Source organism: Gorilla gorilla, chromosome 18 (genome assembly GCF_029281585.2).
Source record: "Gorilla gorilla gorilla isolate KB3781 chromosome 18, NHGRI_mGorGor1-v2.1_pri, whole genome shotgun sequence".
NCBI classification, from domain to species: domain Eukaryota; kingdom Metazoa; phylum Chordata; class Mammalia; order Primates; family Hominidae; genus Gorilla; species Gorilla gorilla.
This window is the reverse complement of record NC_073242.2, coordinates 76008882-76029598: the sequence shown is the minus strand read 5'-3', so window position 1 is coordinate 76029598 and position 20717 is coordinate 76008882. Positions and strand designations below refer to the sequence as shown.

The 20717-nt window shown below is 42.9% G+C and overlaps 1 protein-coding gene across 1 annotated transcript; it reads left to right on the top strand.

Annotated features, from left to right (window-relative positions):
• The first annotated feature begins 555 nt into the window (after positions 1–555).
• Positions 556–18039, top strand: DNAJA2 (DnaJ heat shock protein family (Hsp40) member A2). The gene is made up of 9 exons (XM_019012707.4): positions 556–1116; positions 2659–2718; positions 3041–3264; positions 6473–6553; positions 6991–7124; positions 9843–10039; positions 15228–15372; positions 15506–15633; positions 17412–18039. The coding sequence occupies exons 1-9, from the start codon at positions 1039–1041 to the stop codon at positions 17601–17603; spliced, it is 1239 nt and encodes a 412-aa protein (XP_018868252.1). The 5' UTR covers positions 556–1038; the 3' UTR covers positions 17604–18039.
• The last annotated feature ends 2678 nt before the right edge of the window (positions 18040–20717 follow it).

The window sequence follows — 20717 nt, the reverse complement described above, 5'->3', positions numbered from 1 at the left end:
TACATCATAGCACTTGGTAGACGCACAGCATACTTTCTGAGCGAAACTAAAAGGAATGTAAATCAAGTCACCTGGTGGCCAGACTTGCCTTACACCATCTAAACCTCTGGTGTTAGCTAATTTTAAAGCTATCAAGTAAGAGACACGTGGTCCAGATGCAACATGCGGACCTTGGTTTGGACCTGGATGCCACAAACCAATTGTAAAAGGACATGAGATCATCTGAAAAACCTAAATATGGACTGGGAATTAGATTAAGGAATTGTTAATTTCATTAGATGAGATTACATCGTTATGCCTTTAAAAGTTGTCTCTTAGATATTAAATATATACACTTAGGGTATTTATGAATGAAACGGTTTCCCTTAAAACACTAGAAATGTATGGTGGAGCGAATGAAACAGGTTAAAATGTAGCTAACTGCACTATGGGGAGTAATATACTGCTTTTGCTGAATGTTTCAGAATTCTCATAATATAAAACACAACATACACCCACACACGCCCCCCAGTTTTTTTCATCGTAAGCCCCGAGGGAGCCGGACCCAGAGGGTCCACCGACCTCCCGGATTCTAATAACGACCTCTGCGCGCCAGGCGGGCCTCCTGCGGAAGCCGGGGCCCATTTTCTTTCGAAGCTAACGAAGCTGCTGCGCAGGCCTGTTAATTCCCTCAGCAGCCAGTGCGAGGTTAAACACGCGACCTCGCAACCATGGCTTTTGAGAGGAAGCTGAATTCCTGGGGTGCGCCGTGCAGAGTTCTTCATTTCCTACGTTGGCCCTGCCCAGCCGCCTGGACCTGGAGGAAAACAGAGCACCTGCCCCACTCTTCAATTCTTCGACCCCAGTGGCAGCGCCTCGGGCGCTCGGGGGCGGGCTCCGCACAGCGACGTCACGGCGCACCGTGCGCTGGGTCAAAGTTCAGCCCCGCCCCCGCTTCCCCCTCGCTGTCTCCCTCGGCCTGTGCCGCCGCCGACGCCGCTTGTGGGCCGCTCTGTCTGCTTCGCCACCTTCTCCCCTAGCACTGCCCGGCCGGCCGCCATGGCTAACGTGGCTGACACGAAGCTGTACGACATCCTGGGCGTCCCGCCCGGCGCCAGCGAGAACGAGCTGAAGAAGGTATCCGGGAGCGGGCCGGGCGGGTGTGAGGGGCGCGGGGCCTGCGCGGCCAGGGATGTCTTCTTCAGCCAGGCCGCGCTACTGGGCTGCCCGCGAGCCGGCGCCGGCCGTGACTGGCCCGGGCTGGGAGTCGGCGGCGGCGGCGGCGGGACCGGCCTCGCTGCGAGCCGCGCACTCCGGCCTCGGCTGACCTTGGGGCCGCCGGCCCCGCCCGCCCGCAGATGCAGCAAATAAAACTCACTCCTGCGCAAACACGATGGGAGCCCTTCCTTCCTCCCTCCTTGGGCGAGCGCCGGGGGCTGGTATCCCCCGGGAGGCAGCAGCTCGCCCGGTCCTCCGCGTCGAGGTCACCACCCTGGAAAAACAGGTTGGACCGAGGTGCTCAGCGCATCCCGGCCCCGGGAGAGAAGCTGTCCGCCCCGCGGCCGTCGGCCCCGGGTCTGGTGCTCCGCGGGGAGGAACTGCGGGGAGGTCGAGGCCGCCCCCACAGAGCGCCTCGGGCGGATGGGGTTGTTTCTTGGGTTCCGCGGCCGCCGGCTGCGGGAGCTCCTCCCTCTCTTCCTCCCTCGCCCATTGACCCGGAGGTAGCTGGGTCTGTGTTTGGATGCATTGTTCTTTGGGCAGGTAATGCTAATGTCCTGTACCTGCTTAGGAATAAGCCGTGGTCCCAGCCAAACGCCTGAGTGTACAGTAAACGTAAATAGAAGGCCTTATTATTGCTGTTTGCAATGCTGTGATATCTTTCATCTCAGGATTTCAAAGCACACGAGGCATTTAAGCCCCACAGCATCCTCACCAGGCTAAGAGCATCCAGATTTGTAAGCCGAGAAAAATGAGAATGCTCTTTAGGCAGTGAGAAGAGTACAGTGGACTTCCTGTTACCTTACCGGAAATGCTAGTCTGTATTATATAATTCACGAGCCTCCGTGAATGAAGATTTAAGTGCTTTAGGACCCAAACACCTCGTTGAGAGTGTGTGCAACTTCTCTACCACCGAAGTTGCCACCACGACCCCAGTTAACCACCACGTGCAAATAAAACACCAAAAGACGCTAAATAGGACCACCTTTACTTTTTCATGATGTTACAGTTAGAAGGAAGGCATGAGCCATCGGGAGCAGGAATTGTGACTTTAGCTTGATTTATAGTAATGTTTTGCAGTCCGCAAAGCTTAACAGTCATTTATCTCGAATTTATTAGGGTCGTCTTGGTCTGGTTACTTGGCCATCAAAGACACTTGACAATAGGGAAAATATGGATAATGTTTGAACGTTTTGTTTTTCCCTGTGGCATTGCTTCATTGTTTTATCTGGTTTTCACGTCACTGTAACCTGTTTTCAAGTATAGCTGCTGTCTACTTGGTTGTATTACATTAGTAAACAGTATCGCGAGAAAGTGCCAAAGAATCCCTACGAATAGAAAATATTTTTGAAAGGTTATAACTCTAGAACATTACTTCTCAGAAAAGTGGATATTAAGTTATTACAAAACTTTAAACTGGTGTTTAGTTATAACCTTTTTTGTTTTTATCCATTTTCAAAGGCATACAGAAAGTTAGCCAAGGAATATCATCCTGATAAGAATCCAAATGCAGGAGACAAAGTAAGTTATTTGCACCTTTTTTATTCCGGGGGTTTTAGCTTTAACTTCAATTGCCCTCCTTGAAAAAAAGGAATGTTGCAGGAAAAAAATCCAGCTATGCCCACACAGCCACATTTTCATAATGTCAAGAGTATTTTAGTTTTAGAATAAGAGTACTACCATTCTGAGGAGTGGTGGGTGGTAAATAGAACCAGAATCAAGTCAAAGGTAACTTGTCCCTTTTTTTTTTTTTTAGAATTAAATGAATTCTGGATTCCTGTAGCTTCTCCCCACTCTTCTACTTGAAAATGCAATTATTTTTATTTTTACCTTTTCTTTATAGTTTAAAGAAATAAGTTTTGCATATGAAGTACTATCAAATCCTGAGAAGCGTGAGTTATATGACAGATACGGAGAGCAAGGTCTTCGGGAAGGCAGCGGCGGAGGTGGTGGCATGGATGATATTTTCTCTCACATTTTTGGTGGGGGATTGTTCGGCTTCATGGGCAATCAGAGTAGAAGTCGAAATGGCAGAAGAAGAGGAGAGGACATGATGCATCCACTCAAGTGAATATCTTGTTTTGTTGTTTTAAAAAATTAAGTACTTTTTGTCAAGTGGGATAATGACTCAGTAGATGAAAAAAAACTCATAGAATGTTCTGTCCTTCATTAGAAAAACTTCCATTTGCCTTGTCTTTTGGTGACTAAATTGAATTTGATTATCTGAATGTTTCTATTTTGCTGTAGCTCTTAAAAGGACAGTCGATATTTTTTAATGAGAGGAGGGTGATTTTATATGGTTCTGAGGCAGCTTGTTATTATAGGACTTAAAATTTCAACTGTGAAGATCATTTTCTCTCTCTCTCTTTTTTTTTTTTTTTTTTTTTTTTTTTTGAGACCGAGTTTCGCTCTTGTTGTCCATGCTGGAGTGCAGTGGCACAATCTCAGCTCACTGCAACCTCTGCCTCCTGGGTTCAAGCGATTCTCCTGCCTCAGCCTCCCGAGTAGCTGGGATTACAGGCATATGCCACCACGCCCGGCTAGTTTTGTATTTTTAGAAGAGATGGGGTTTCTCCATGTTGGTCATGCTGGTCTCGAACTCCCAACCTCAGGTGATCTGCCTGCCTCAGCCTCCCAAAGTGCTGGGATTATAGGTGTGAGCCACTGTGCCCGACCTTTTTTTTTTATTTTTATTTATTTTTTTTGAAATGGAGTCTCACTCTGTCGCCTGGGTTGGAGTGCAGTGGCACCATCTAGGCTCACCGCATCCCCCTCCTCTCAGGTTCAAGACGTTCTCCTGCCTCAGCCTCCCAAGTAGCTGGAATTACAGGCACCCACCACCATGCCCGGCTAATTTTTGTATTTTTTAGTAGAGACAGGGTTTTGCCATGTTGGCCAAGCTGGTCTTGAACTCAAGTGATCTTCCTGCCTCATCCTCCCAAAGTGCTGGGATTACAGGCATAAGCCACTGCGCCCAGCCTATTTTCTTTGAAGTATATGAATCTTCCAAGTTACCTTTTATTTAAAAACTAAAAATGAGTGACTGTCTGCCTACTTTGTGTACATGTTAGAGTCACTCATTGCTTGATCCTCAGTGTGAACTCTTCTAAGTTGGTTTCCATGGAGCTTGCTGGCTTCCAGCCTGACCTTAACCTGCCAACACATGAATGGTGCCTGACCTTGGTCTTAGACTGTGAATCCACAAGCCCTCTCCAGTATGAAAATAGCTGTTTCACTTTGCAAAATCTGGGAGGTCTTTTTTCCCATTCTTTTTTTCATGGACCAATAAATGATTTTATTAGCAAATGTCAGTGGCCGAAGTTCAGGTACTTATTTAAAATATTTCATAATATCCTAGTTTATACACTTGAGTAAATTAGAGGGAGTCATGTTATCTGTTAACTTGAGTCTCATTGAATCCTTAAATTTGTTTTTTAAAAGAATTTACCCTCAGAAATTAACATTTGGATACCATTCCAATGGTAATATTTGTGCAGTGCAGGTTAATTCGTTTATATTTTTCTTTAATATAGAAATGGTCTAAAAAGAAAATAGGGTCAAAAGAGTGCTGTCTGTACTTTATGGTTCTTCATGTTTAAAAAAAGTTATGCTATATAGTGAAAGTTTTCTGCTGTTTTAACATTTCAGGTTTTCCTGTTATTACAAATACTATGTTTATAATACTGCATTCTATGATTTATTTACCTTTTATATAGGGTATTCCCAGGTTTTTTCTCTGTAATAGATACTGCTGCTATGAGTATCTTTATGTAGAGCTTTGTTTCTCCTTCGCAGAGATTCCCAGGCAGGCATGAGTGTTTTGAGGCTGATAAATACAACTAAATTGCCTTGCAGAGGGATTGTGCCAGTTTAGGCCCCACTAGTGGAGAGTGCCAGCCTTGCCAAACCATTACCTGCATTTTTCCTTCCTTGGCCTTCTTTGTTGAGATGTGTATTTTTTTCTGGCTTAGGATACTGGTTGTGCATACCAATTGTAATTTAATATGTAGGGGAAGAAAGCCGATTTTCTTTAAATGATTTGTTATGCAGAGTATACAAGATGCAACAAGCGTTTTGGTCTAAAGCTCAGCTGTTGATAGGTCATTATTTGACAGTGTTGTTGGTAATGTTTTGTCCATACGTGTGGTATTCTTATCCTGCCTACAACAGTTTTAAGTTTCTGAGAATAACAATTTTAAGAAAGTTTGAATATCACAAATTAGTATAGGTGCTTTGTAAAATACTTTGAACTATTTTTTTGTTCCTCTAACTCCCAGGATTTTAAAGCAGATCATTACGGGATGACCATTCCTAATCTGAAATCTGAAATGCTCCAAAATATGAAACTTTTTGAGCACCATCATGATGCCACAAGTAGAAAACTCCACACATAAGTACTTGTCTCTCACTCTGTCCCCCAGGCTGGAGTGCAGTGGTACGATTTCAGCTCACTGCAGCCTCAATCTCCAGGGCTTAAGCAATTCCCCTGCCTCAGCCTCCTGGGTAGCTGGGACTTCAGACATGTCACTACACCTGGCTAATTATTTTTTATTTTTTGGTAAAGATGAGGTCTCTCTAAGTTGCTCAGGCTGGTCTTGAACTCTGGGCTCAAGCAATCCTCCCTCCTTAGTCTCCCAAAGTGCTGGGATTATAGGCATGAGCCACTGCACCTGGCATGAAAAACTATTCTATCCCTCCTTTCTGTCATACTATAGGTAGGGCCACTTTTATTTTTTTGAAGACATATGCCATCTAAGTGACTCCCTTAAGCCGAAATATAACTTTGTAGCCTTTCTAAATTGTCCATGGAGGAAACAGGGACTCTGGAGCCAGACACCTATGTGATCTTGGGCAAGTTACTTGACTGTTCTGTGCCTCAGTTTTATCACATAAAATGGGAATAGTAATTGTACCTCTTCTGAAGGGTTTTTATTAGGAGTTAGGTGGAGGACTTATGCCTCAGAACAGAAGGTTGTGATATTTGAGTTTGCAAAGTCATCAGCTTTATCAGAAATTCCACCACAGCAAATTGTTGGCCTGATGCTATAGGCTCTGGCTTTGGGTATCATATATATACTGTCTGTAGTCATAAAATATTTCTGTTAATTTGAGCCATAAAATAAGCCTCAGTTTAATTGATTTAATGTGAGATTATGAGGTGTTTTTGAATTTGTTTTAAAAGTTGATAACGAATTTGTTGTATCAGCTGTTACTTATATCTTGTATTTGAGAAAATGTGGCAAAATTTGATTGAAGCCGATTCTTTTCTTTCCAGAGTATCTTTAGAAGATCTGTATAATGGCAAGACAACCAAACTACAACTTAGCAAGAATGTGCTCTGTAGTGCATGCAGTGGGTAAGTGTGTCCTCTGGTTTATTGGGTACATTTTGTCTGTTCTTTTAAGTATCACACTGAATGTCTATACCACGTAAAAATTGTTATAAGTTAAAACTTATGGCTGGGTGCAGTGGCTAACACCTGAAATCCCAGCACTTTGGGAGGCCGAGGCGGGTGGATCACCTGAGGTAGGAGAATCGCTTGAACCCGAGAGGTGAAGGTTGCAGTGAACCAAGATTGCGCCACTGCACTCCAGCCTGGGTGACAGAGTGAGACTCCATCTCAATAAATAAATAAATAAATCTTAGCAGAACATTTTCTGATACTTCTGGAAGTCAATTTAAATACAAGTTATTGGGGTTGAAGATGAAGGTAAAAGCACAATTTCTGTGTGTCATAGCTTATTGGAGTGGTTTGTGGACAAAAACCTAATGCATAACTTGTGCTTGCTTTAGCCAAGGCGGAAAGTCTGGAGCTGTCCAAAAGTGTAGTGCTTGTCGAGGTCGCGGTGTGCGCATCATGATCAGACAGCTGGCTCCAGGGATGGTACAACAGATGCAGTCTGTGTGCTCTGATTGTAATGGAGAAGGTATGTGTGCCAGTACTTCTCTGCTTTTATGTTGGAATGGATTGAGAATGCAGATATTGGAGAGGTTTACAATTTTTTATTTCAAAGGGTATTTTTATATGTCTTATTAAAGAAAAAGGAGGCTGGATGCGTTAACTCATTCCTATAATTCCAGCACTTTGGGAGACAGAGGTGGATTGCTCGAGCCCAGGAGTTTGAGGCCAGCTTGGGCAATATAGGGAGACCTCATTACTATAGGGGAAAAAAGTGTGGAAAAATATGTAATGAGGGGCTCAGGGCATGTCTGTGGTCCCAGCTGCGTGGGAGGCTGAGGCGAGAGGATTGCTTGAGCCCAGGAGTTCGAGGGAGCAGTGAGCCGTGATCATACCAGTGCACTCCAGCCAGGGTGACAGAACAAGAACCTGTTGCAAAAAATAAAGAAAAGATAAAAGTGTGAAAGTAATTACTCCATTATGCCTAAGCCCAGTGAACATAGAGAAACAGTAGATTTGTATTGTGTTAGTGAAAGGTGACTCTTTTTAATTCCGAAAAGAGGAGCAAGGTGATTATTTGTCCCTTTGCTATTTCCTTCTTTATCAAATATAACCTTTTATTTACTCTCTCTGTAGGAATGACCACCATAGGAGGACTATCTCCTTTATCACATAGAACCTTTTAAACTACAAAGGGACAAATAATCAAATAATAAATAACTAAACAAGTAATTGTTTAGTTATTCTGATAAGTGGAAGATTTCACTGTAACCTTTAGTTGGCTTTTCAGAATTGATCTTGAGATTGAAGCTGTCCTTACAGAAGTAAATAATTTAGTCTTTGTGGGCCAAATAGTTTTTGTCACAACTACTCATCTCTGACTTTTTAGTGCTTTTATGGCCACAGACACATGGATATGGCTGTGTTCTGATTAAAATTTTAATTATAAAAACACATAGCTCCTCCCACCCCTACCATTCTAGAGCAGTGCTATCCAATAGAATTTTTTTCTGTGATGATGGAAATGTTCTGTATCTGCAGTGTCCAGTACAGTAGCCATTAATCACCTGTGACTACTGCATATTTCACATGTGGCTAGTGTGACTGTGGAACTGTGTTAAATTTGAACTAATTTAAACATAAACAAGTAGCTACAGGTTGATAGTGGCTACCATATTTGACAGTATAGTTCAATAGCATCCTTTTCCAAATTGCTATTGGAAGTGATGAGATAATTATGAGAAGTTACATATGATATTTCCTTCCTGGAGAGTCTTGGCATTTTACTTTATTTTTTAAAATTATTATTATTATTGGAGATAGGGTCTTGCTGTCGCCTGGGCTGGAGTGCAGTGGCACACTCTTGGCTCACCGCAGCCTCCACCACCCACGCTGAAGCAATCCTTCCACCTCAGCCCCTCGCCCCACAATTAGCTGAGACCACAGGTGCTTGCCACCACGCCCAGCTAATTTTTGTATTTCTTGTAGAGATGGGGTTTTGCCACATTGCCCAGGCTGGTCTCGAACTCCTGGGTTCAAGTAATTCTCCTGCCCCAGCCTCCCAAAGGGCTGGGATTACAGGTGTTAGCCACCACTCTTGGCCTGCTTTTATTTTATTATAAGTGCTAACTCCCACTATCAAGAAACCAAAGTTAACTGAAATCTTCCTCATGTACCATTACATTTTTCTTTTTTCTTTTTTTTTTTTTTTTTTTTTTGTGAGACGGAGTCTTGCTCTGTTGTCCAGGCTAGAGTGCAGTTGCGTGATCTCAGCTCACCGAAGCCTCTGCCTCCCTGGTTCAAGTGATTCTGCTGCCTCAGCCTCCTGAGTAGCTGGGATTACAGGCGTCTGCCACCACGCCTGGCTGATTTTTGTATTTTCAGTGGAGACGGGGTTTTGCCATGTTGGCCAGGCTGGTCTCAAACTCCTGACCTCAGGTGATCCTCCCGCCTTCGCCTCCCAAAGGGCTGGGATTACAGGTGTGAGCCACCATGCCCGGCCACCATTACCATTTTGAAGAACGTGTTTTGCAGAACATACTTTGCAAAAGTACTGTTACAGAAACAGTCCCTAAATAATCAGTTATACACATCTTTCTAAGCCTTCAAATGTGCTGGTAATTAGCCATTAGAAAGTGACGCAGTTTTTTCACACTATAATGTGTATAATCACGGTTTTGCTTTTTAATACCATAATTATAAGAGAAAAGCTGTGTTGCCCTAAACATGGTATGGATACATTACATGCTGAAATAGTGGGAAGCTGAGTCCTTCAGGCAGTCTGCAGTAGTAAGATGTAAGTTTTTGTTGTTCAGAATAGTGCTTTTTTTTTGTTTTGTTTTGAGACATGGCCTCACACTGTCACCCAGACTGGGGTGCAGTGGCATGATTATAACTAACTGCAGCCTCGAACTCCAGCAGTCCTCCCTCCTCAGCCTCCCCAGTAGCCAGGATTACAGGTGTGCACTACCATGCCGGCTAACTTTTTTTATTTGTAGTAGAGGCAAGGTCTCACTGTGTTGCTAGGCTGGTCTCAGATCCTGAGCTCAAGTGATCCTACCACCCTGACCTTGCAAAATGCTGGGATTGCAGGCTTGAGCCACACTGTGCTTGGCCTCAGAATGCTGCTTTGAATAAAAATTTAGGTAGCGATTAAAAGAAGTTCAGAAAGCATATTTAAAGAATAAGGGTATTAAGAGTACAGTATAGTACTCTTGCTGAAAGTTTCAATGACTTCTCTTTCCAGGAGAGGTAATTAATGAAAAAGACCGCTGTAAAAAATGTGAAGGGAAGAAGGTGATTAAAGAAGTCAAGATTCTTGAAGTCCACGTAGACAAAGGCATGAAACATGGACAGAGAATTACATTCACTGGGGAAGCAGACCAGGCCCCAGGAGTGGAACCCGGAGACATTGTTCTTTTGCTACAGGAGAAAGAGCATGAGGTGATTTTCCTTTTTTTAGTTTTTTGTATTTTGTTTTATTCAGAAGTACTTCTTGTTTGTGAGAAATAGGTTAGATCTGTTTGGAGTCCCTGGAGCAACACTGAACACTGGTGAAGTTAAGGGCATCATGGCAAGTTCCTAAGATGGGCTTGTGTAAGAAAGACTAACAGGGCAGGTGCAGTTAGAAGCACTGTAAGAGCCAGTTTTAGTCCTGGCTTGGTATTTTCCCCCCCGCCCTCAGTTGGAGTTTCACTCTTGTTGCCCAGGCTGGAGTGCAATGGTGCGATCTCGGCTCACTACAACCTCTGCCTCCCGGGTTCAAGTGATTCTCCTGCCTCAGCCTCCCGAGTAGTTGGGACTACAGGCATGCTTCTTCACTCCTGGCTAATTTTTATTTTTAGTAGAGACAGGCTTTCTCCATGTTGGTCAGGCTGGTCTCAAGCTCCCGACCTCAGGTGATCTACCTGCCTCAGCCTCCCAAAGTGCTGGGATTGAAAGCGGGAGCCACTGCGCCTGGCCTTGGTCTTTTGTGTGTGTGTGTGACAGAGTCTTGCTCTGTTACCCAGGCTGGAATGCAGTGGCACGATCTTGGCTCACTATAGCCTCCACCTCCCAGGTTCAAGCGATTCTCCTCTGGCCTGGTCATTGACTAACACTTTAACCATAGGTAATCTTACTGTCTCAGTTTCTTTGTTTATGAAAATAAGGGCACTGGGCGTTGGACCAGTTGGTCTAAGGCAGCCTGTATTTTCACTGTGAAACTCTGCTGCTCTGTTGATTTGGTTTTTACTTATTGGGTACCCAAGTGAGCTATCCTTGAAAGGGTTCTGGGATTTTTTTTTTAAAAAAAATTTTTTTAGAAGCTTCTGAAGAATGTGGTCACTAGTGTATGTTTTGGGGGGTTTTTGTTTTTGAGATGGTCTTGCTCTGTCGCCCTGGCTGGAGTACAGTGGTGTGATCTGGGATCACTGCAACCTTCGCCCCTGGGCCCGAGCAATCCTCCCATCTCAGCTTCCCAAGTAGCTGGGACAACTGGTGCACCATCATGCCCATCTATTTTTTTGTTTGTTTTTTGTTTTTGGGGGTTTTTTTTTTTTTTGTATTTTTAGTAGAGACAGGGTCTTGCCATATTGCCCAGGCTGGTCTTGAACTTCTGAGCTCAAGCAATCCTCCTGTCTCGACCTCCCAAAGTGCTGGGATTACAGGTGTGAGCCACAGTGCCCAGCCTAGTGTATGTTATTTTGATTTTAACATTGCACTTTTATATTTTTAATGTCCATATTGTATACTGTAGACCCTACTCAAAGAATATATCTGGAACTATTTCATGAAAAACCTCTCCAGTAATCACCTAAATTCTTGAATGTTAGAAGCACTTGATAGGACTCTAGCTTTGTACTTGATCACATTTACTCATGTGTTCCTCTGAAAATCATTACATCACAGGTTAACCACCTTTTTAGTTTGTCCTAAAATTTTCTCCTATGCATAAGCCCAATGAACATGGAGAAATGGTAAATTTGTATTATGTTCAGTGAAAGGTTATTCTTTTTAATTCTAAAAAGGTGGGCAAGCTGATTATTTATCCATTTATAATTTAAAGGTTATATTTGATAAAGAAGGAGATCGTCCTTCTGTGGTGGTCATTTCTTCAAATAGAGTAAATTTTAAAAATCACTTTAAGAATCCAGTAGAGAACAACAAAGCCATATTGAGATGCAGGTTTTAGGAATTTGGTTGTAATCCCTCACAAGGTCAGACTTGATCTCCTGGACAATCAGAGCATGCTAGTCAGCTTTCATGACTCAGCAAAGCTACAAATTATGTATTTTGGCTTTTTGTGGAAATTGCCAACCCTACAAATAGCAAACGTCTCCTCGGTTGTCAAAAAGTAAGAGTAGTTTTTAGAATTCTGCCTTTGGGTCTTGTAGGATGAAATATTTACAAGATTTGCTATTTGTTAACATTTTAGCTACTTCCTTGTTCATTCAGTCTTGCTGCTGTGCACACCACCATACCAGGAATATGAGGGAGAAAGCTAGCAAGACAGCTAAATAATTGGAAATTCTGCTTGGAGGTTAGACTGTGTTGTAAAATGGTACAGACAGTGCCTGGGCATTTTCATTGATAGAATCCTTGGAGTCGTTTGGGGTTCGTTGTCAAATGATGTCTGGCAGTGCAGCAGCATGATAGGAAGTGAAGAAGGAATGCTTATTTGCAGAGGAAGGATGACTTTTTTTTGGTTCGAGGCATGTCAAACTGATGGTAAAACCTTTTTTATCCCTAAGTTTAATGTTGCTGCATAATTAAATTGGGTTTTTAAAAGTAGATCATTGGATTTGGAGGCAAAGGACTTAAGGTCTGGGCCCCGTTTACTAGCTTTGGCTTCCCTGGACTTTTTGGATATTAAAGAGTCAAATGAGATTATGAATAAGCTTCTTTCTTGGGGCCTGTGGGGAGGTGTTGGGAAGTAACTCATCTCTGAAAATTGTTGGCAGCAGTGGAATTGGCATGGAATTTTCAACAGGAGGCAGATGTAGCTAGTTGTCTAAAGTAGAAAATAGAAGATGGTAAAGGTTAGAATGGAAGTTTGTCTCGTTCCTTCTTGGGAGTGCTGTATCATCTATAGTCATCATCTTGCCATGTCACTTGTCAGTGTGCCTGTTTGTGTGTCTCAGTGGTCTGGTTACCACAGTGCACTTGTACAGCATCAAACCACAGAACCTGGTGATGTTAGTCACGCCTCTATAACCTGTACTTTTGTTATTCAGAAATTATGACTTTTAAGTGTTTTCTGGTCTAGTACTTGGTGGTCCCTCCTCATTAATCTTGTTTTTCAGAAACTCTCTGGCATTCTTGCTTGTTTATTCTGTTTAAACTTTTAACATCAAATTGTTTAGCTTCCCCCCTCCGCTGCAACAACCATCCTGATAATCATAATCATTTTTTATTGAAATCACTTACAGTTGAACTCTCCTGTACAAGAACATGATGTGTATCTCTTCCTGTTCCCTTTTCTTTTTTTTTTTTTGAGACAGTCTTGCCCTGTCGCCCAGACTGGAGTGCAGTGGCGCAATTGTATTTTTAGTAGAGATGGGGTTTCACCATGTTGCCCAGGCTGGTCTCAAACTCCTGACCTCAAGTGATCTGCCTACCTCGGCCTCCCAAAGTGCTAGGATTGTAGGTGTGAGCCACCGTGCCCTGCCCCACTTTTTCTTTTTATTTTTTTTGAAATGGAGTCTCACTCTGTCACCCAGGCTGGAGTGCAGTGGCGCGATCTCTGTTCGCTGCAACCTCCACCTCCCGGGTTCAAGTGATTCTCCTGCCTCAGCCTCCCAAGTAGCTGGGACTACAGGCTCATGCCACCACACCCAGCTAGTTTTTGTATTTTTAGTAGAGACAGAATTTCGCCATGTTGACCAGGACCTCAGGTGATCCACCTGCCTCAGCCTCCCAAAGTGCTGGGATTATAGGCATGAGCCACTGCATGCATCCTAAAATAGTATGACTTTAACAAAGGATATTTGGTAAGATGGTTCTTAGAACACTGGCATTTTACAGTATACGTAGCATTTGTTTTAAATTTATTATTATTATGTTTAAGAGACAGGATGTCTTTCTGTCGCCCAGGCTGGAGTGCAGTGGCTGGATCATTAATGAGGAGGGACTGCCCCTGCAGGCTCCAAATCCTGGGCTCAAGGGATCGTCCTGCCTCAACTAGCCTATTGTATGTTTTAATTTTTTGTCTCCCTATGTTGCTGTTTTGAACTGGCCTCCCAAAGCTCTGACCCTGTATTCAGCTTTTTAAAATTTTTTTATTTTTTTCTTATTGAGATGGAGTCTCGCTGTGTCGCCCAGGCTGGAGTGCGGTGGCGTGATCTTGGTTCACTGCAGCCTCCGCCTCCCAGGTTCAAGTGATTCTCCTGCCGCAGCCTCCTAAGTAGCTGGGACTACAGGCGCGTGCCACCACACCTGGCTAATTTTTGTATTTTTAGTAGAGATGGGGTTTCACCATATTGGCCAGGCTGGTCTTGAGCTCCTGACCTTGTGATCCGCCTGCCTTGGCCTCCCAAAGTGCTGGGATTACAGGTGTGAGCCACTGCACCTGGCCTACTTAGCATTTTTAATGCGTTGAAAAATCCTGCATTAAAGAAACTATTGGTCCTGTTGTGAGGAACACTTGAATATATGTGCATAGATAACATACCTTCTTGGATCTCAAACTTTAGCACACACACAAGAATTGCCTGGAGGCTTGTTAGGACTACAGATGCTGGATCTTGCCTGCCTTGTTTCTGGCAGGAATGGAAGTGGGGCCCAAGAATATGTGTCCCTAACAAGCTTCCTGAAGCTGCTGGTTGAGAACCACACTTAGAGAATCATTGGTTAAGGTAATGGTTTAACTTTGTTTAATGGGTAAACTTAGGAGAGTAACATAGGAAAAGAACCTGTCTACCAGATTTTCTGTAAGTGAACCGGCCAGGATTGTTCTTTACAAGAAGAGTGACCATTGTAAAATCTAAGCAAAAATTGCAGGTTGGGCGTGTGAAGTTGGATGTATTTTTCCTACACATTGAAGGCTCAGAAACATTCTTTGTGCTTATTCTCAATACCTTTTGCATTACCTAGTCCATAGGCTTATAGTGTAATATTGAATGAGCCAGTTTTGCATTTTAGTGAGATGTGAGACTTGTTGGTATGTGTGTGAAGCACGGAATTGAGCCACTTGACTTTGCTGGCTGGGTGTTACTGGTTGATGTTGGGTTTTATGTTGATCTTGGACTCTCCCCCCTTCCCTGTTATGATCATGTTTGGGGAGCACTCCAGGATGAGCCTGTTCTGTAGGAGCCCTCTGGGCATTCTGTACCTTTTTCACCAGAGGCAGAGTCTGAAAGTGGGCAATAATTGCAGAATATACCTGGCACTGTTTTGAGGGCCTCAGTTCTGTTGCTCTTATATATGCCGTTGTTTACCAGTTCCAATACACCTTCCTCATGGAAGTTTCTCACATACTACTTCGGAATAGCTAGCTTTCCTAATGCAGTTTAGGGCACTAGGGACAGTGGCACTTTGGATTTGCAGTGAGTGGTAGAAATAAGGTTTTGAAATTAAGTCAAGGAACATAATGCTGCAGGGTGTACCTCCATAATTTTTAAGAAAATGTATTTATTTTGTGCTTTATTTATAGGTATTTCAGAGAGATGGGAATGATTTGCACATGACATATAAAATAGGACTTGTTGAAGCTCTATGTGGATTTCAGTTCACATTTAAGCACCTTGATGGACGTCAGATTGTGGTGAAATACCCCCCTGGCAAAGTAATTGAACCAGGTAAATCTTGATTTTGTCCGATTCTGGTTTTCAAGTATTTTTACAATTTGTAATTTTTTTATACTGCATAACTCTAAAAAAATTGAACACCTCTTTTGGGTAAAATTATTAATCATTTCCTTTTAAATAATAGGATGTGTTCGTGTAGTTCGAGGTGAAGGGATGCCGCAGTATCGTAATCCCTTTGAAAAAGGTGATCTTTACATAAAGTTTGATGTGCAGTTTCCTGAAAACAACTGGATCAACCCAGACAAGCTTTCTGTAAGTGTTCTTTAAATTAAACAACAGTCGACTTCCAAGTTTGGAGTTTGGTTTTTGGTTTTTTAGACAGGGTCTCTGTCACCCAGGCTGGGGTGCAGTGGTGTGATCGTGGCTCACTGCAGCCTTGACCTCCTGGGCTCAAGCGATCCTCTCACCTCAGCCCCCAAGGAGCTGGGACTACAGGTGTGTGTTGCCATGCCTGGCTAATTTAAAAAAATTTTTTTGAGACACAGTCTCACTGTGTCACCCAAGCTGGAGTGCAGTGGTGCAGTCTCGGCTTTGTACCCCGCCCCCCGCCTCCCAGGTTCAAGTGATTCTCATGCCTTAGCCACCCAAGTAGCTGGGATTACAGGCATGAGCCACGATGCCTGGTAAGTTTGTTGTTGTTGTTTGTTTGTTTGTGGGTTTTTTTGTTTTTTTTGTTTTTTTGAGACGGAGTCTTGCTCTGTCACCCAGGCTTGAGTGCAATGGCACGATCTCAGCTCACTGCAAGCTCCACCTCCTGGGTTCATGCCATACTCCTGCCTCAGCCTCCCAAGTAGCTGGGACTACAGGCACCCGCCACCACGCCCCGCTAATTTTGTTTTTGTATTTTTAGTTAGAGACAGGGTTTCACCATGTTAGCCATGTTAGATCAATGGTCTCGATCTCCTGACCTCGTGATCCACCTGCCTTGGCCTCCCAAAGTGCTGGGATTACAGGCGTGAGCCACTGCACCCAGCCAAGTTTCTTTCTTTTTAAGAGAGTCTCGCTCTGTTGCCCAGGCTGGCGTGCAGTGGCATGATCATGGCTTGCTACGGGTGTGCACCACCACACCCGGCTAATGCTTTTTAAAACTTTTTATAGAGATGGAGTCTTGCTATGTTGTCCAGACTGGTCTCAAGCAATCCTCCTGCCTCCCGAAGTTCTGGGATTGCAGTCGTGAGCCACTGCACCCAGCCGACTTCAAGTTTCTTAATAGTCATGTTACTTTCAATTTTAAAGTATATTTGTGTGATTGGTAGGCTTTCCTAGTTGTTAGGAAATGGGGTATTGCTGGTGTAAATGTTGATGGGGCCAAGCAGGGAATTGTAGAGGAGTAAAGTAGACCCGGTGTGGGTGGTGGTGAGGAGTAGCACTCCCTGGAGAGAACAGATTCCTCATCTGCAGAGGGCAGGACCACTACCCCTTTCTCATCAGCTGGTGTCCATGCCGGATGCAGGAAGGTGTGTCTCCTGTAGAAACTTTCTAATGTTTAAGTATTGGCAGATAATGACCTTTTTTTTGGTTCTTAAAGCAATAGATGGGTTGCACAAAAGATGTCTGCAGAATTTGGCCTGTGAGTGATGAGTTTGTGATCTTTTACTTAGAGTTCAAAGTCCAGTCCACATTCCTTTTTTTTAACTTTTTTTTTTTTGAGATGGAGTCTTGCTCTGTCACCCAGGCTGGAGTGCAGTGGCACAATCTCAGCTTACTGCAACTTCCACCTCCCGGGTTCAAGCGATTCTCCTGCCTCAGCCTTCCGACTAGCTAGGATTACAGGTACCCACCACCATGCCTGGCTAATTTTTTGTATTTTTAGTAGAGACAAGGCTTCACCATGTTGTCCAGGCTGGTCTCATCTCCTGACCTCATTATCCGCCCACCTCAGCCTTCCAAAGTGCTGGGTGGGATTATAAGCATGAACCACCACACCCAGCCCCTTTTTAAACTCTTAAACAGACACTGGATTCTATGTATCAAAAGGAAAGTTGATGAAAATATTACAACCAACCTGGTTTTTGTTTGTTTTAATAAAGGAACTAGAAGATCTTCTGCCATCTAGACCGGAAGTTCCTAACATAATTGGAGAAACAGAGGAGGTAGAGCTTCAGGAATTTGATAGCACTCGAGGCTCAGGAGGTGGTCAGAGGCGTGAAGCCTATAATGATAGCTCTGATGAAGAAAGCAGCAGCCATCATGGACCTGGAGTGCAGTGTGCCCATCAGTAAACTCTGCAAACAAATTGCACAGGTGGATTTTCTTTCCACATTTGCCTGATTTGTTCTCAGCAATCCAGCTGGAGTGTCTTATCAATCCAGATGAACTGAGGGACATCTGTTGGTCTATGTATAACTTTTAAAATTGGTATAGTATCTACAGAGTGTATAATTTAAACTAACCACAAAGCTTTACATCTTCATTTCGACTGTTCCATAGCAGAATAAAGCACTTGAAAGGAAAAGACTCCCTTTCACACATGGATTATTATAAGTTTCAATCCTGGTATCTGTGCTTGATTTTTATCAGTTTTGTGTAGATTTTTATGTTTCATATTTTAAATTTAAATCCCACATTGTAAAGTTTGTACAATTTGTCCTGAAGCTTTGTGTTTGGCTGCACCTGCATAAGCTGCTACAAATAGAATAAAGAATTTCGTAGCCTGTATCTATCATTTAGATGCATGGAAAAAAATGGGCTTTGCACACAATGGGTTTGGAGCTGACTGGGAACAATGGAAAAAATTACATTAGCTGTGGTTGTAAAGTTTTTTTGTTTTGGTTTTGTTTTTTTTTCTTTTTTTTTTTTTTTTTTTTTTTACCATCTTGTGAAAGGTTTCTGAAACTCGATAATAAAAAGCGGTTGGTGTAAATTATTCTTTTGTGTCACATTTTTAGAAGGAAAAACATAAAAGAATGTATCCTTAGTACTGGTTCTTAAACAGCCCATAAAAACCCATTGGCCTGAAGCTTATCTCAGGCCTGTGCCCATCTTATAGTCTTGGAAGACAAAAGGCTGGTAGAGACAGTCTTCAGTGGCTTCAGTGATGCTCTGTAGAGGCCAGGGTGTCTTGAGTGCTGTAACTCCCAAGCACTGGGCTAGCCTGACTTCTGTATCTCCCTACCACCACCCCCTTAAAAAAATAAGGTAACAGCAAATCTATAGTAAAACCATGTCTGCATAGAACATGTTCAAATCCTCTGTTTTCATTAAATGTAAAAGTAAAAGATGCTGTCTCCATTAAGTTGAATATTTGGAATTGGAGAAGCCATTGAGTATTATTTTGCGTTTCTATAATGTTTTATAGAAAAGTAAGATGCTTATTCAGAATTTAAGAATGAAGGCAACTGAAATATGCATTGTTGTAGTTATTTATATTTCAAACTAAAAATAAGCAAAAAAAAAAGCCGGTTTGAGAAAAATCAGGTAAAATTGATGAAAAGGATGTTGTGTTTCTCTTTCCATCATCTGGTTTTTACCATTTCACTCTCAGTAGGTATTTTTAGAACACACTTATTTGAGGGAAGAGACATCAGATGCACAATTTTACATTTATAAAGGAACAAATGGGGAAAACTGAAAACTAAAAATTTTAAATGTATTAAATGCCATCCCTGAGCCTAAATCTAGTATTTGTAGTTTATTTCTAGGTCTGCTAGAACCTGAAAACCTGAATGAAAAAAGGTGTGCTGACACTAATCAAGTCCTGTGAGGTTTAAATTACTGACCTATCCACTCTACCTCCATTGTACAAAAAATATTTTACAACAAGCCTGGGTAAGATTCAACAGCATAGTAGTTTTGTATCCAAGGTTACTTCCCCACAACCACTTTAAACATAAGAAATGTGGTGGCAATATAAAGTTTGTAGCCTTTCCAATAAAGGTTTATAAAACAGTTGTTCAGTGTAGTCTGTCTTTCATTTCTACCCAGGTGTTTTGACTGTAGGCAAGAAAACTATTGGAAGAGAGTTTCTGTTAAGGTGTGTTACTTCACTTGGTCTCCTTGCTCTAGTTTGTAGAGCACCTGTCTAGAGAACCAACCATACAGTGTCACCAGCACAGATAACTTTTTGTAACAGCTTTATTCAAGATATGATTTACATACCATAAAATTTACCACTTTAAAAAATTTGCCACAATTCAGTTGATTTCAGTATATTCAGCCATCTCCACTAATTTCAGAACATTTTCATCAAAGAAGAAACCCTCTATCCATTAAGTCACTTTCTGTTCCATTCTCTCCTCAACTCCTGGTGTAATCACTAATGGCTAATTCTGCTTCTAAATATTTGCCTATTTTGGACATGTTGTATAAATGAGATCAAAATATGTGGCCTTTAGTGATGCATTCATTTAGCGTAATGTTTTCAGGGTTTATCCTTGTCGGCAGCATGGATCAGCACAGTAACGGCAGGGACCTATTCTGAGAAGTGCATGGTTAGGCGGTTTCATCATGCAAACAGAGTGTACTTGCACAAACCTAGGTGGTGTAGCCGACTATACACCTATATGGTGTAGTGTATTGTTCCTAGACTACAGACCTGTACAGCTTGTTAACATAGGCAGTTGTAACACAATGGTAAGTGAACAGTTTTCTGTTTACCATTTGGTACAGTATAAGTACCTTATATGAGAAAAGGGCCTGGCATGGTGGCTCACGCCTATAATCCCAACACTTTGGGAAGCCGAGGTGGGTGGATCACCTGAGGTCAGGAGTTCAAGACCAGCCTGGCCAACATGGCAAAGCCCTATCTCTACTAAAAATACAAAAATTTGCCGGGTGTGGTGGCATGTGCCTGTAATCCCAGCTACTCGGAGGCTGAGGCCAGAGAATCACTTGAACCCCGGAGGCAGAGGTTGCAGTGAGCCGAGATCACGCCACTGCACTCCAGCCTGGGCAACAGAGTGAGACTCTGTCTCAAAAGAAAAAAAGAAAAAATGGTACACTTGGATAGGGCTCTTACCATGAATAGAGTTGGCAGGACTGAAGTCCTGATTCGGGTGAGTCAGTGAGTGGATGTGAAGGCCTAGGCCATTACTGTAGAGATTGTAAGCACTGTACACTTAGGATACACTACATTTGTAAAACCTTTTTCTAAAATAATAATTGAGGCTGGGCATGGTGGCTCGTGCCTGTAATCCTAGTACTTTGGGAGGCCCAGGCAGAAGGACAGCTTGAGCCCAAGAGTTCAAGACCAGCCTGGGAAACATAGAGATCCCATCTCATAATTTTTTTTTTTTTGAGACAGAGTCTTGCTCTGTTGCCCAGGCTGAAGTGCAGTGGCGCGATCTCAGCTCACTGCAACCTCCACCTCCCGGGTTCAAGCAATTCTCCTGCGTCAG

Excerpts from the sequence above, each read along its gene's own strand:
- DNAJA2 (XM_019012707.4), top strand. The coding sequence starts at position 1,039 with ATGGCTAACGTGGCTGACACGAAGCTGTACGACATCCTGGGCGTCCCG. Across the intron at positions 6,554-6,990 it reads CTCTGTAGTGCATGCAGTGG|CCAAGGCGGAAAGTCTGGAG; the intron begins GTAAGTGTGTCC and ends TGCTTGCTTTAG. Across the intron at positions 7,125-9,842 it reads CTCTGATTGTAATGGAGAAG|GAGAGGTAATTAATGAAAAA; the intron begins GTATGTGTGCCA and ends TTCTCTTTCCAG.